General features: G+C 48.5%; 2 protein-coding genes across 2 annotated transcripts in view; one reads left to right on the forward strand and one right to left on the reverse strand.

Annotated features, from left to right (window-relative positions):
* The window catches only part of LOC119450991 (F-box/LRR-repeat protein 12), a 462769-nt gene that overhangs the window by 380265 nt on the left and 65476 nt on the right, over positions 1 to 17028 (forward strand). The gene's annotated exons all lie outside the window — the stretch shown is intronic.
* LOC119450988 (progranulin-like) overlaps positions 1 to 17028 on the reverse strand; it is a 51635-nt gene that overhangs the window by 31841 nt on the left and 2766 nt on the right. Inside the window, 5 exon segments of the mRNA XM_049666757.1 lie at positions 574 to 843; positions 2746 to 3015; positions 5931 to 6191; positions 12062 to 12331; positions 13106 to 13160. Coding sequence (XP_049522714.1) covers positions 574 to 843; positions 2746 to 3015; positions 5931 to 6191; positions 12062 to 12331; positions 13106 to 13157 — 1123 coding nt within the window. The 5' untranslated portion in view covers positions 13158 to 13160.

Consider the following 17028-nt stretch of genomic DNA (forward strand, 5'->3'; position numbering starts at 1 on the left):
TCCGATGCGGGTGTGCGCCTCACGTAATTTTATTATCGTTAATCGTGACGTAACTGACGAGCATGTGATGGTATTGATGTCATGACCTACCTGTCATGTTAGTCATCCGTTTTGACACCTATGCTAAGGCACAACTAATGGGAAATCACCACGCAGATGGAGCCGAACTGCTGATGATGATAGTTTTTTTCTACACGCGGACACGAACCAGGGGGAACTACCCCTTAACAGCTTCGCTGTAAAAAGCTAAGTTTAGTGCCCCTAAAAATCTGAAACGCGAAATTTTGTTTTGAAACGCGAAAGCGTAGCTTCACACTAAAAATAGATATCCAATTATGTAATCTACTAATGTTTTGTGTAGAGGACGTAAAAGTGCCTCGTGATGTTTTCCCTTCGGGACCATAGTACGCCAATGTCTCTCCTATGCGATTCCAAGACAGCCTAGCGTTTTCCTCGTTCCGAGAGTGTTATTCTGTATCACCATGTGCCCTGGGCATGCTCACACACCATGCACATCTTGATTGCGAGCCGTGACGCTTCAGTATAGCGCACCGACACGAGTGACTCGCTCACCGTTAGCGTCGACTTCGACTTGTCTTGGCGCTCCCGTAACAACGCCGACCTTCGCAACCATGGCCACGGTGTGGTTGCTTGTCGCGTGGACACACTGGTGCGTCGACACCTTGCACTGGTATCCCTCGGGACAGCAGCTTTTGTGGTCGCTACAGCACTGGGCGTGCCGAAATGGGCAGCAGCCGTAATGGCCGGTTGTCAGGAGGCAGCAGGTCTGGCCGTCGCGACAGTAGTTTCCGTCGGGACAACGGACATTCTGTACGGACAGTTCTGCGGAAATTCGAGAAGTGCAAGTTCGCGAGTAAATTGAATCTTGGCTCGAAAGCGTCTCTCGCGTATGTTTCTTTCACTACGGAGAAAGGAAGGAGCCGGGAGGCAGCATTGTGCAACACGATTGAAGCCGAATGAATCTGTCCAACACGCGACCGTCACGTCGGAGCGCGCGGTAGGTTTTAGTGTTTCCTAACCGTCAGCGGTTGGCACGCTCTGCAGGCAGAGCAGCCGAACAAGTGCCGCATCGATTAAAAGCTACCGGGAACCAAACGTTCTTCGCCAATTGTACGCTCAGAGGTTACGTGTTGGGCCGGATTTTCGAGGGAAAAAGTGAAGGAGCTGGCTTCATGGAATATTGGCTTGCCAAGGGTGGCTGCATTGAGATAATGCTCCCCCCTAATTTATTCCTTTGAATATGATCGCTACATTTAGCGGATGTAGTACAAGGTTTTATGCGTGCACAAGGGTTTCGATGGGATGTTTAGCGCGAAGGCTCCTTTCCCAAGTGTATGACCCCTGAAGAAAGCCGAGCGCCTGGCCGGGGTACGCTTCTGCTCATTTTGAACGAACCAGTGGGTTCCCGGCGACGGTGGAAATCGAATCCACGACCTCCCGCAGCCGAGGCGGACGCTCCACCACAAAGCCACGGCTGAGAGGAAGCTTTAGTTCGCGACGAACTAAGATTTCTCAATTGTAGCACTTTTGAAATGTAGAAATGATCTCATTAAGCGACCGCTGAGCCTAATTGAATGAACTTTCTTGCATTTCAGAAATCAAGCTGAATTCTACCGTCTGTATGATGCATGATCGCGGTTTAGGTCTTCAAAAAATATATATATATATATATATATAATTCAGAGCCCTTTCACTACTGTGAATTTGGTAGCCAGCGAAGCTGTGACTATGGTGGGTCTGCTGTAGTGAATATTGCTATAGTGAATTTATGTATTATCATTATTGATTATATTGAACGTCTGCGGCATGTTCGTGAAAGAGCAAGGACACCGGCGGTCTTGTTTTTGCCCGGGGCGATGCCCAATTAGTGCTTTTGCTCCGCCAAGTCCGCCCCATCGTCATAGACTAGCGTATGAGTCAGCGTTCATAGCCGCGGCACACTGCACGGCAGCGTCAGAATCCTGTAAGATCTCTCCGCTCCTGCTCTCGGTGGCTCATACGCAGATATCCAACGCGGGATGAGCCACACGCGATTTCTTTCTTACCGTCCTTCCTTCTTCCTTCCTTCCTTTCTTTCTTTCTCTCTTTATTTCCTTCCTTCCTTCCTATTTTCTTTTTCTTGTCCCTGGCTCATACCCGCATATCCGATGCGGGTATGTGCCTCACGTAATTTATTATCGTTAATCGTGATGTAACTGACGAGCATGTGATGCTATTGATGTCATGACCCATCTGTCATATTAGTCATCTGTTTTGACACCTATGCTAAGGCACAACTGACGGTAAACCACCGCGCACACGGAGCCGAAATGGTGGTGATGACAGTTTTTTTTTTTTTTCTACACGTGGACACGAACCAGGGGGAACTACCCCTTAACAGCTTCGCTGTAAAAAGCTATGTTTAGTGCCCCTAAAAATCTGAAACGCGAAATTTTGTTTTGAAACACGAAAGCGTAGCTTCACACTAAAAAATAGATACCCAAATCCTGTAATCTACTAATGTTTTGTGTAGAGGACGTAAAAGTGCCTCGTGATGTTTTCCCTTCGGGGCCATAGTACGCCAATGTCTATTCTATGCGATTCCAAGACAGCCTCGAGTTTTCCTCGTTCCGAGCGTGTTATTCTGTATCACCATGTGCCCTGGGCATGCTCACACACCATGCACATCTTTATTGCGAGCCGCGACGCTTGAGTATAGCGCACCGAGACGAGTGACTCGCTCACCGCTAACGTCGACTTCGACTTGTCTTGGCGCTCCCGTAACAACGCCGACCTTCGCAGCCATGGCCACGGTGTGGTTGCTTGTCGCATGGACACACTGGTGCGTCGACACCTTGCACTGGTATCCCTCGGGACAGCAGCTTTTGTGGTCGCTACAGCACTGGGCGTGCCGAAATGGGCAGCAGCCGTAATGGCCGGTTGTCAGGAGGCAGCAGGTCTGGCCGTCGGGGCAGTAGTTTCCGTCAGGGCAGCGGACTTTGTTCACTAGCGGACCTGTTAGAAGTACAAACGCCTTGTTTGTGACAATGTATGCGTATATGTATGCGTATGCGGGGTGTTTAATTTAATGATGTTAGCATTCTTACAGAGATACAGAAGAAAGGGGAAAGGCAGGGTGGTTAACCAGATCTGTTTTGCTACATACACCGGGGAGAGAAGGGCAGGGTGAGGTAAAGTGACCGGTAAGTAGAGAGAGAAAGATTACCATTCTTAAGGTACTTCAAGCCGGGATCTATCTATCTAGCTATCTATCTGTCAGTTTTCCCGCCAACTTGCCGCGTTTGCCGACGCCATCACATGACTGCTGAGAGAGTATAACCCCGTATTCATAAACGCTCCTCGACTTGAACTTGACTTGCCACCGCCTTCAACGCGTTTCGAACGCGCTGCCCAAGGCGGTGGCAAGTTCAAGTCGAGGAGCGTTGATGAATACGGGGGTAAGGCGGAGAGGCCACAGCGTCTTACACCAGCTTCTTACACGGGCCGTAACGCGCTAGCACAAACGCGTTAGAAGCGCGCAGTGTTTCGTTAATGTTGGATATTTATTGTCATCGTGGTGCGCGTGTCCATGTGCGCTTCGTGGCGTAGTGGTTAGCGCCGCGCGTTCGGAAGCGAGGGGTTACTGGTTCGATTCCGCGCTACGGACACAACTTTCGGATCTTTTTTTTTTTTTTTCATGAAAGTAGACGTGGCTACCTATTACTATTACATACTACAGAGGAGGGACAGACCCACACCCTAAGGAGCTTCGCCCCTAAAAAACAATGCCGTCCTCCTCCCCTCGCCTTTCCGGTATCCCCAGCGGTCGTCACGATGTCAGCAGGGGGAATCTGGGGATGTCAACTGCGGAAACGATGTCCATTGGTTGAACAAGAACCTACGACTTCCGGTATAACCTAGTCTGCTAGCCGGTACGCGCGCTTTCTGCTCTTCCTCGTCGTGTTGCTCGTTTGTGCGCCCTTGCGAATCAGTAATTAGAGCCCGCAACGCAAGTGCCAAATCGCTCGCGTTCCAACACAGTCGTGCTTAGCGGTCTGATTAGCTGCGCGAACAGAGTGCGACAGTGTTGGCCTTTCCAGACGTGCGCGCAACACAGGGTCTATAGCGGTACGCTTCGCATAACACGGGCTGGCACCGCAGCAACAGCGGGTATAGCCGAGAAGCGCTGAGTCCACGTTACCGGCACGGTAACTCGTCGCACGCCGTTTGCCATTTGCGGGCCGCCGGTCGACAGCGGTTTTGCTCGCGAGCGGCGAGATTTCTTTGCCGTACGTAGAGAGGATGAGACCGGGACTCATTTGTGCGGCAGCCTCACCGCCGCTAGCTGATCGCTCGACGGCGCCGATATCGTCGCTAGGCCTTTCCCGGTTCCCTTCAAAGCTAAAGCGGACGGCGCTTCGAAATGAATTACCGACGCTCACAAGCCGCAATATTTTCTAATCGTTGTTATCGCTCTTCGCAATAATTGTACACAAAGAAGAAAAATACGCTGTTATCAGCAGCGCCATCGGCTGCGATGCGAGCACAGCCGAGCCCGTCGTCTCCCGGCGGTAGCCGGGCACTGCAGCTGAGCTGCAGCCGATGTTTTCGTTGCCGGTGGCGGAGGCGCGCAGCTTCTCGGTCGTCGATTGGCCACTTGATCGTGCAGCAGGCGGGGCGCCGGCCAAACTGCCGTCTACTTTGGACACCTCTCGCGCGGCAGGCGTTCTACGGCACGGGCGGCCGGTTCGCCGTCGGCCGCTAGCGTGGACGTGACCGGAAGTAGGCAGTGTTTTGAGAAGCGCGTTGGCGATGACGTATGTCACGTGACCTTTCGAGAAGCACTCGGCGAGGAGGGGAGACCAGCCGATGAAGAGAGTAGCGAAGAGCGGTACGAGCGAGGGCCGTTTTTCGATCATCAAACGCGCTTAACTCCGCTATTACGGCACCATTTCAAAAAATTCTCGCGGCGACGTGTTCGTTGTAGACTCGTGCACAACTGCAACACCACAACTAAATTTCGACCTCTGGGTGGTTTAGGGGCCCTTTAAGGTGGGGGGCTATGGGGGCTGCAGCCCCGGGCCACCAACTTTCAGGGCCATTTGAAAAAAAAAAAAAGTTGCTGAGCGTGCTTGCTGTCCACGTTATCATCGAAATGCGATGCCCTGGGCAACTTCTTGACAGCCGTCGTCGCCTTGACACGTACTCGACACGCGCTCGTGCCACTGCTCCGGCGTTCGTCGTCGTCGTCGTCTGCTTCCACAGCTGGCTGCGTTGGCGCTAATCATTCCGGCGTAGAATTCCACTTCTGTCGTCGTAACGGGGAGGCCCGTTATTCACTACTACAGACCCACCAATATTCACTACTGCAGACCCATCATACTCACAGCTTCTCTGGCTTCCATCTGCACAGTAGTGGAAGGGCTCTGAATTTTAACAGCGGAGCTTAAAGTTTAAGCCGATAGTCAGTCCGTAACGCGTTCACAAAAATTGGAGGACGCTTACGCTTCGCCTTTAAAGGGATACGGACACAAAAGTTGGCGGGTGGTTTTTTGCGTCGGAACAAAAGTTGAACTGTTGAAAATGACGAATACAACAAGCTGCTTTGAAAAAAAAGGAACGAGAAACATCTCTCTTAGCAATTTTCTGTTGCACCTTGCCTCCAAGCGGCCGCCGGCAGAAGCTGAAATTTGACGTCATAACACCCAACCGCGGCCAAGGTCGGCCGCAGCTGTCGCAGTGTTGCAAGGGCTGTCGGTCCCTTGCAGCGTTTGTTTAACCCCTTTCGGTGATCTTCGCACGTGGTCCGTCTGAAACACTATCCCCGTCGGCGCTCCACGCAGGTGGTGCGTCTTACAAAAAAAAAAAAAAGAATCTGGCTAAAAGAGGTGAAGTTTCTCGCTAACTATGAATCATCGACAATCATTTACCGTTACGCGGGCTGGCCACGCTCAAGAGTGTAGGATCGACCTTCTTCGCCATGGCCACGGTGTGGTTGCTTGTCGCGTGGACACACTGGTGGGTCGATACCTTGCACTGGTATCCCTCGGGACAGCAGCTGGTGTGGTCGCTGCAGCACTGCGCATGCGCGTACGGACAGCAACCGTAATGGCCGGACGTGAGGAGGCAGCAGGTCTGGCCGTCGAGGCAGTAGTTTCCGTCAGGGCAGCGGACATTTCCTGCCAACGATCCTGAATGAAACGCGCGAGTGCAAACAAACATCGGCATAAGTATATCCGTTACGAAGTCGCTCAAGTTGCGAGCTACGGTCCTGTAATGGGCATTATAGAGGAATACTAGGCTGATGTCGATAATGGTATCGATATCGATGACTCTTATCGGGAGCACAAGCTTGGGGACCGAAAATAATGACGTGGAAAAGATTGACGGGTATCCGGCCGTTAAATGGACGCTGACGAGCGACACTACATTTCCTAAAGACTAGTGAACGGGACAACTTTGCAAGGCTCTACCTCAGAGCTGCATATCATACAGCCCACGAGGCATGGATTTTGAGAGTCCTGCGGCCAAATTCAGACTTCTCTGGGAACTGGTGCTGCAATTAGCCCACGGTACGCTCGATTAACGAGAATTTCATTGCTAAAACACGGCCGGTACACGCCGCTGGTCTCAAGCACATTGAAACAAAAAGAGTCGTTAGCATGTGTGATGTTTCTTGGGAAACCGGACACATTTGTGAGGATGCCAACGACAAGACGCATTATCGGCGCGGCATCCGTATAACTTAAACGAACATGCACCCCCCCCCCCCCCCCCCACACACACACACACACAAACTGTGTGTTTCGATGGAATATGTCAATAGTAGGCGGTCGCCTGCGCGCCGATGCTTTTGCTTAAGGTGTTCACCCAGTTTTTCACCCAATTCACACATATTGGATCACAGAGCAGCTCTTAGGCAGCGGATCTACTAACATTAGCTTGAGACTCGGCGCTAGAGACGAGTAATAAGAAGCAACAGCGCATTCAAATGACAACGTCAAGTAATTTAATTAATCTCTCTTGAGCGCGCAGGCTTTCGCCTTCACCCTCTTTGGCGTGTGCTAAATTGACTGTCAATTTTTGCATGACTGATCAGGACATAAAAGTCGGGTCCCGCTGATAAGCGTCCCCTGCCACGTAATCTAAGCGTTCATATGCCACGTAATCTCGACAACAGCCTGAAAGAGGTTAGTGTTCTTGTTTGGAGTCTCTCTGAATCGCCGTATACCTCATCCCGCGTTAGCGTGAGAACCAGCGAGATCGCTCGCGCACTCAGCGACCTGCGCTCACGTGACCGAGCCACCTGCACCGTATCGCCGACGTATAAGCGCGGATTGCTGGCACCGCACCAGCGGAGACGCGTCGGTGCCGTCCTGCCCGCGATGCGGTGAGATTCGAAGCGCTCTCGGGTTTCGCGACGCCGAGCGCGGCCCGGCCACGCACATGAAGAAAGCTGATCCGGTGGCGAAATCGTCACGAGATGGGCCATCGCTCTCTTCCCTGTGGGAGCGTCGATGGCGGGTACAACGAAAGCGTGAAAACGTGATTCAGCGCAGCTATAATAAACCGGCACTGTGGTTCGATCGAAATCCCTCCTCCAAACTGCCCGCACACCAGGGCAGTCGCTGCCGTTGTTTTAACGTTTATTTGATTTAAGGACGTGTTTAATGACAAGAATATTTCCCGATCTGGCGCTGTGGCATTAGTAGCAGGCTTCGTGCACCTCCTTGAAATCTTTGCAAACCCTTAAATTTGGAGAAACAGATTCAAGAGCCCTTAAAAACTCCCTGGGAATAAATGTGCTTTTTGAATTCCTGGAAAAGTAGGTTTGGGGGCGACTTTTGAACATTAAAATTAACAAACTCCGCATAGGGGCTATGCCATGGACACTGTCTATCGTGAAACAGTCCTAGATATTTTAATTTGGGAGTATCGCTAAACGATTGCAATGTGGCCTGCCCACAGCCGCCAACTACTACCAACGACAGGCTTGCTTATATCACCGTTGCCATCGTGAAGCTAGACAACGCCAAAAGCGAGAAAAAACGAGATTAAGCGACCAAGCCGTGCCACCATTTCGTTTTAATAGTTGCGTGGTTCATACCTCAGCCATCGTCGCTTTATTTTCGAGCCCTACGATTTAGAAATGGCGTAAAGTCAGTTTGAGGCGTTAGGCTTTAGCGCGACGAGTGTCTTAGTTTGGTTGAAGTCGGACACTGGTAACCATTATGCCAGAAAGCGATTGATATCGTTACAATGGGGAAGCCACCTTAGAAAAGCGGCCTGAAGCTGCTTATCTGCAGCACCTAAGAAGGAGATTTCAGCATTTTTCACTGTATGTGTGCGAATAAGGTTTGTTTCCCCTCCTTGAATTTTGGCCGTTGGCAACCTTGAAATATTTTAATTGTCTTTGAATTTTTAGTCAGATGTGTTGTACAAACGCCGTAGCAGTCTCGTCGGCCTGCTTTAGGTCGTTGTCACGATTCTCTACGAGCGCGCCTCACATAATCGACTTGTCCCGTCTCGCATTAAGCCTAGGGACATGCGTTGTTGATCCAAGGCCTTCCGGTGTAGAGGCTGTAGATGGTGCTCTCCGTCGCAGCTGTACGGTTGTTTCTAGTATTGCCAAGAAGAGTCCAAGCCGAGATAACCAATGCGATAGACCCTTTTATCGAGTAGTCATTGAATGCTTATAAATTAAATTCGTACATCCTCTGTGCCTCAAAACCGTGTCTCAAAACCGTGTCTCAGCGCTTGAATTTGCTAGAGGAAACAAGCACTCCGCCTACGTGCTCTTCCTAGGTAGGCATAAAGCAAGCTTTCGACTCGGTTCCGCATAAATCGATTATTTTCGCTCTTGCAAACGCGGGAATTTTGTGCAAAATTTTCTATCGGAGCGCCGGATGAAAGTGTGTGTCGGAGGAATGCCAAGTGAATCCCGCACTGTGAAGTGCAGTTTCCCACAGTACAGAGTATTATCGCCGCTTTTAACACCCTACTCGCCGCGCGTCCAAGTCGATTGCCTCGGGACAGTGACTTCCCTGTGGGCATCGCTATCTATGCAGATGATATTGCTCTCTGGATAAGCGGCCCTTCGCGCCTTGGTCCGCGTCTACGTGCAAGCTTGCGAAGAGCTCTAAACGCGACTTCGGAGTACTTGGCTGAAGTTGTCCTGCAAATATCACCTGCCAAGTCGGCTGCAATACAATATCACCCTAAACAACGCGCGTGTCGAACAATGAGCCGACTGTACCATCACGAGACACCGATAAGCTGGGTGCGATAACACCGTTACTTAGGCTTGATTGTAGACGATCGCATCCCTTGGCATCGTGCCGTTAAATTTGTACGACGCAAATCGCAATTCCTAGCTCCTTAAATATGTTGCGGCCTTGACTGCTAAAGGTGCTGGCTGCGACCAAACAACGGCTCTACAGGTGTACGAGTCGTCTGTATACTCTCAGGCATGATGTATGCGTTACCAGTCGTGAACGTGCCATCTTGTTTGATGGCCCAACTGGAACGAGATCATCGCGTTGGTCATTCGACTAATGCTTGGATTACCTCGTGAAGCACAATCTGTTGCATTACTTACTGAGTCGCGTGAGGTACCCCTGAGGCTAGAAGCACACCAGACTGCTCTAAATCACATTGAGCGTCTGCACCGCGCATCGAATGGTCAATCGCTCCTTGATCGTCTAATTTACCGCCCATGTTCTCGGATGGGGAAAATGACGGCATATTATTTAGGAACATTGCTGGTATTTCTGAACATGCTGCTTCACTTAGGCCGCCGCCTCTGAAAGATATCACCGAACACGTATTCCCCATTTACCTCCCAATCCCTGCCATACACAAACAGTCTGATTCGGCAATATTCCAACTGGCTCAGTCGCACATGTTCGAAAGATTTCCAGATTACCTCCAAGTATTTACAGATGCCTCTGTGCACGGCGACGGTCAAGGCGCTTCTGCGGCTTTTTTCTGCCCTTCGACGCAAGTACGATGCGTATTTCATATACCCCATCCAGCCTTGTAAACAACTGTGGAGCTAGCAGCGATTAATGTTGCACTGAAATACGTGCAAGTGGAGTTAACTGCATTGAAGATGGTCATCTTTACGGACTCTCGCGCTGCCCTTAGCAGATTAGAACACAGTCGGGTTGATTGTCCAGTTGTGCGTAGCATTACTGCCTCTGCAAACAAAATTTCATCACGTGGGGGTATCTCGCGTTGCCCAATGGATACCTTCACACGTAGGGATCGCGGGAAATGAAGAAGCTGATCGGCTGGCTTCAACTTGCGCTCATAACGACTGTGTCTGCCCCGAAATTTTGTGCAAACTTGATAACGCTCGTCTGCTGATTTGTCGACAACTATACTCAAGCAGCATGCAGACCAGCTCGTCGCAAATGGAACGTTCCCGTCCCGTATTCGCGGTAGAGGCGTGCCTCGTCGCGCTAGAGCGCAACAACTCAAGCTAAGGGTTGGCTGTGTGAACGTGTGCGAACGTTTGTACCGACAAGGACGTGTGGCCAGTTCATCGTGTGCGTCTTGCGGTTGCTGCGAGACAGTTTAGCTCCTGATATTGGAGTGTCCCGCTTTCATTGCGCAGCGCATGTCGCTAGTGACGGACTATCATCTTCTTGGCCTGCGGTGTACGACACTCGACGAATGTTTGTACCCCTGTGGTTGTGCGTCTCGACGCGATCAGGCGCATCGCGCTCTCCTTACTTTTCTAAAAATAACTAACTTAAGTTCACGTTTGTAGCCTATTTCTCTTTTCGGGTGACGGGACCTCACACACTATTTCTTATAATTCGACATTCTTTAGTAGCGTGACCTGCTGTGACCGGCCCTACTGTGTGTGTTCTGCTTAATTATATTGAAATTTTTCATCTTGCTCTTTGTTTCCTCTTCCCTCCCCTTCTTCCTATCTACCAATTCTACGTTTCTGTCTCCTCCTTTCTGAAAGGTATAAGCAGGCGTTGTGCCCCTTCTGGTGGTAGTTGCCAGTCTGCTCCTCGCTTTTCCTTTCCTGTCTAGTCTATATATGTTTTCAAAACAAACAACAATAATAACAATAATAATAATAACCTAAGAAGAGGTAGGGTAACTTGAAGGTACAAGTTGACAACCCTCAGTCATTCAAAATAAACAGAGTCGGTAAATTACATGCAAGTGATGGTAACAAGAAAGTTTTACAAAGAGAGTACGCAAGAAATCAAGAAAGACCATCTCTACGATAACACGCAGGGCTGTGCCTTTGCTTTTCGAGGTCCGAACTTTTCTGTCTCAGATCAAGAACACACATGAGCAAATATTCGCAACAGAGTGAGGCCTCATGTCTCTGCTGCAGACTGAATCGTTAGGCGACTTAGCACATTGCAATCGAATGCCAGGATTCTCATACAGCATGAACCGTAGGGACACCGCTCACCTTCCGGAAGCGCTGAGGTTCAGTTGGTCAGCAGTCGAGATAAGCAGGAGAGGTTTAGATAATCAGTGACCGGAAAGCGGTGAAGTTATGGGGGTGGGATTATCACAGCCATAGACAACTTTACGAGTTAAAGCAGGTAGGCAGGTAGGCAGAGTGCTAGATTGCGATGTGGTAGCACGTAAGTATACTTACAGGGGCCAGGTGACTATTCGTTCTCACCCTGATTTAAAGGAGATCGCATTAGAAATATCAGTATACATAATAATAATCGAGGCTATAGGAAACGCAGCAAGTTATAAGAACGCGCTAGTTAGTAATGCGTAATGAAAGCGACTACAGCGCAGACACAGAAAAGGGACACACACAAGCACTTGCTTCTGTACCGGTAATCGCTCTTTGCCTGTTTCGTCGCTCTATAGTCGCTATGTTTAAAGAACGAAGCTGGCGTAGCCGCGCGACTGACCCGCAGCGTACTCTGGAACAGATCTCGCCTGGCGGTTGGGGCCTTTCACTTCTCCGCCTAAAGCTTCGGTTTACCGTCGACCTACCATACGTGTCATCGCTTCGAGCCAGTGAATTGCTTTCCCTGCGATAGCTTTGCAAGTCGCGGCGTCTCACCTCTGGACACTTCATCGCGCTGTGCTCTTGCAAGCGGTGAGACCCGCTCAAGCACCGTCCCGAAGAGCCCCTGTTGAGTGACTTTGTGGGTGCAGCTGCTGTTGGCACCGTCACAGCTGTAGCCCGACGGACAGCAGTGCAGGCCATCCTTGCAGCATTGGCCGAACTCGTAAGGACAGCAGCCCCATGTCCTATCGTCAATCTTGCAGCACGTCGCGCCGTCGGGGCACAAGCTTCTGTCCTCGCATTGCACAAAGCTCGCCCGAGCGCCTGCGTTCGAAGCGACCCGACGTGTTCTCGCTCCAGGATTGAGCCCTCCAGGATTGAGCCCTGGTGCACGTTCGAGGAGCGCCGACACAAAGTTGTTTGCTTGCTTGATTGCCTCATGCAATTGCTGACGGCGTCAGCTGCACCCCTTGCTATATACCTAGCTATACCTAGCTACGGGTCCAACTGACATGTAGCGTTTCCCACGGCGAAACAACGTTGCTGTGCCGCGTGTCGCTGGGAGTTGCGTTTAAGGACGCCTACTCCAGTCGTACGGGAAAGGCCGATAGCCCGACGTGCTACTCCTGTAGGTGCGAGGAAGCCATCGGGCACCTATTGTGTATCCGTCCTCGCCACGACGTCCGACGCCTCTCTCGCCGTGCTACTTTAAACCGACTGGACTCTGGTCCGTTCCCCGAGTCAAATATGTTCAGACCGTGGCCACATACGTCACTGGCACAAAAAGCGATTAGTGCACTAGTGCACTACTTGAAGTGCACCGGTTTAAGAAACCGCTTATATCCCACGTGCACTCAGTGCTCCCTCTCTCCCTCTTTCTATTCCCCCTTTCTCTTACCTCCAGTGTAGTGTAGCAAACCGCACTCTCGTCTGGTTGATCTCCCTTCCTTCCCTGTTTTTGCTTTCTCTCTCTCATACGTGATTACGTCATACTTGTCAATGCGCGTCGATAATCAACATAAAGCCTCCATTCCTATTTACAGTGCTAGTATGTTCTCGGGATCCTTCATTCCTAGAACTTGCTCGGACTGGTCTTACCTGATGCGACGACCAGGGCTGCTCCAAGAACGATCAAGCTTTTGAGTTCCATGATCTGCGGAGAAAAAAAAAAGTAAACCTCTTGTTAAAAAAAAAAATATTGGGTGTTCCGAGCCATGCACTGACCGTCCAAGCTAAACCGATATATCTGGTCGCATTTAATTTTTTCCTTATATTAGCAACTTAATTTAAGCAGCACTGTGCATAGCCGCACGACACTGTCCCCCCAAATGCTGTTACGATCAGCATTTGCAAAATATTTGTGTTCTTCACTCATCTTTTTGATTTCATTCCGCCACGCGGAAAAAATTGGCTGTTAGCGAGGTTCCTTTTTAGAATTTTGCACCTGAAGCGCAGAGCCAGTATGTTAGTGACGCCACGCATTTTAAAATATGTTCACTCTTTGGGCTATCCTTATTCCCGAAAAAAATATTCTAAACTCATACGTACAGGCTTTAATTTTGTTATAATGTGCCGCAATACCTTGTCTGTTAATAAACTATTCAATTTTTTCTTTAGTATGCCGGATTGTTCTTGTTTCTGGGGTTTTGCGTGCCAAAACCAGTTCTGATGATGAGGCACTCTGTAGTGGAGGGGCTCCGGATTAATTTTGACCACCTGGGCTTCTTTAACGTGCACTACAACGCAGGCACACGGGCGTTTTCGCATTTCGCCTCCATCGAAATGCGGCCGCCGCGCCCGCGATTCGATCCCGCGACCTCGTTTTCAGCAGCGCAATGCCTTAGCTGACTGAGCCACCCCGGCGGGTTGTATGCCGGATTGTAATTTGGTGTTGTATATTTGTAATTTTGTGAAAAATTATGCAGTTGTTGTGTCTTGCTGTCTATTCCCTTTATCTATATAATTACTACTTATTATGACTGTTTAGAGAGATTTCTCACTCTTATTTCTATTTTTTTAAACGTTTATTATTCTTTGAAGATACAGGTTGCATTTAAACGCCCTCCCGGCCGTTAGCTATGAGTCTATGAGCATGCTATGTTACTATTTAGCTGCAAATGGCAAATTGACATTAATGAAATGAACGAATGAATTAGTCTTGATTGGACGCCATTCAGACACGTGAAGTCAGGAGAAACTATAGCGCGGAAACTTCAAGTGACTCTTTCGTCCTTGGGTCCTGTTCTGGCTTATCAAGACGCTATTTTCTGTTTGACTGACTTGTCTGGCACTGCACGTGTGTAATAATAGTCCAGCTGGTCATTTCTTGAAGGGACACTTAAGGGAAAAAGTTAAGCCGAGCAAGATCGATATATTATTCGTTTATAAGCCTGTCACCATTTTCTGTTTGTCAATATGTCACTTGGTCGCGTAGAAAATTGCCACCGAAGGTCCCGCCGTTGCTCCTCAATTTTAACCGCCCGCGCCAAAACGGAAGAGTTGACGTAATCTCCATGTCGCCTCCCTCTGCGCGCTCTTTGTGAATCAACCAGTGTTGACGTCAGAAGAGAGGTACCATAGTTCACAACAGTTGGCGCCTCTCCGATTTTCTTGTTTCGTCATTTTCTCGCCTACAAAAACGTTGTTCTCGCTACGGATGGCGATCGAGGTTCCTTATTACAGAAGCCAAATGTTTCAGTCTTGCTTCGATTAAACGAACAAACCCACTTGTCACACTGGCTCTCAAGGGCATCGTTCATATAGAGCAAAATGACGTTTTTTTTTTTTTTTTGCTTTTTAACTTATTTGTCGTTGGAATTTCGAAGAGGAACATTTAACGTGGTACGTCTAGGCATTCGATTCAGTCCAACGAAGGCCGTAGCCCCAACCCTCCAGACATTCAAGGTGGTAGAGCTTCCAAGAGCCAATATGAGCATATAACGTAAAGACGTGCCGCACCGTTCTTGCTTAGAAAGTCTTCGTTTAGAATGGCATCACCGCATACATCACATGTAACGCGCGTACATCGTGGCGTTTTAACACATCAGAACCTCACTGCACATAACTTAGGCTGTACGGCTTACCGCCTAATTCACGAGTCGGAACGTTTTATTCGTTATAGACACCGCGCAGATCATTGTCTTAACACCTTCACATTCTCCAAAAAAATATTCTCCCAGAGCTTCTACTGACTACGGGAAACAGACAATCCGATTCGCAGTCGTAAAATTTTCGAATGATTTACCGTTTCACACTAACGCTTCCAGTGTCTAACAAGTTTCAAATAATTGCTGAATATACATGTCTCCTCACACAAATAAATTTGTATTCTGATGTTGTTGCGCATTCTGCTGTTCCTACTCGCTTCCTAAATTCCTTGCACTTCTAAATTTACCTGTTCGCAGTGATTATTTTACTGCACATAACTACTGCTGTTCTTTCTTCTTAAGAGGAAGCTTTACACCAGGAGATGCTGTGTAAACACAGGAGAAAGGAGAAGTCGTTTGCACGGCGTCCACTGCACCGATATTGATGACGTTTGCTTCATGTAAAAGAAAGAAGTTTAATTCTACTAAGGGTGTTCGTCGTTTAAGCCATTATCGAAAATCGCAAAAAAAAAATGCTGAATCATCAAGTTCACGATGTAAGTCGTAACCAAGAACATATATGACAATTCCGCAAAGTGCACCCATTGAGACATATAGAGCGGACAAAATTGATGTACTGTACATCGCTCCGAAATGCACCATTAATGTGCGAGTACGACTTTTGTAAAATCCTCACAAACATTGTAAAAATTTCACGTAGGCTCATACATTCTATTTGTCTGCTTGAGATGCTCCAACAGATGCATATTACAAAACTTTTTGTGTGTGTGTGTTCGGAGTTAGAGGTTTGTAAACTTTGTGCGTCTATTTTCTTTTTAGATTACTGATTTTGGTGAAATTTTTACAAAGGGGCTGTAAGTCTCTGAATCAAAAATTCTGCTTTCTGCGGTTTGTAGAATTCGGCTTTCTGATAAAGCTTTAATTCAAAGCGGCGCAGCAATTGTGTAACGGAAGCATTTTTCTTGCGTTGCGCAGGTTTTTGAATAGGAAAATCGGAGTTGACCCCGAGCTAAAGCTTCCTCTTAAATATTATTATGGCAAGAGGTCTCATTGCAGTGATTTATGCTGAGACTTCCTCCAGTATACTTGCTAGCCTAGCAGTGTACTGTATATTTGAAGCCAGTAAACTGAAACGGCCAGAAAGCACGGGCAGAAAGTTGGGGCACCGAAACATTCGCGCGGAATGGTGGTCGCTGTAGACTTTCACTACCGCGGCATGCCAAGAAAGATACCACGCGCGTGCAGCGAGCTAATCATTTCTTGAAACCAAAGGCGCTTGCGCTTCGCGTGACATTGGCCTGGAGTGGTTGCAGACCCCACGCGAAACGCAGAGGGATATCGCGCTGTTAGATTCTGTAGTTCCTTGTCCCGGTTGGTGGGGGCTGGGGCCAATCCACTCGGTTGCGACTGCGCTATATAAATACCCGCTCGCGGAGCTACCTATTTCAGGCGTTGCCCATTTCCTGTCAACAACAACAACAACAACAACAATAATATAATAATAATAATAATAATAATAATAATAATAATAATAATAATAATAATAATAATAATAATAATAATAATAATAATAATAATAATAATAATATTTCTGGGGTTTTACGTGCCAAAACCAGTTCTGATTATGAGGCACGCCGTAGTGGAGGGCTCCGGATTAATTTTGACCACCTGGGGTTCTTTAACGTGCACTACAACGCAAGCACACGGGCGTTTTTGCATTTCGCCTCCATCGAAATGCGGCCGGGATTCGGTCCCGCGATCTCGTGCTCAGCAGCGCAATGCCTTAGCCGACTAAGCTACCGCGGCGGGGAATAATAATAATAATAATAATAATAATAATTATTATTATTATTATTATTATTATTATTATTATTATTATTATTATTATTATTATTATTATTATTTATATTTATT

The sequence above is a fragment of the Dermacentor silvarum genome, chromosome 4, assembly GCF_013339745.2.
Source record: "Dermacentor silvarum isolate Dsil-2018 chromosome 4, BIME_Dsil_1.4, whole genome shotgun sequence".
In the NCBI taxonomy this organism is placed as follows: domain Eukaryota; kingdom Metazoa; phylum Arthropoda; class Arachnida; order Ixodida; family Ixodidae; genus Dermacentor; species Dermacentor silvarum.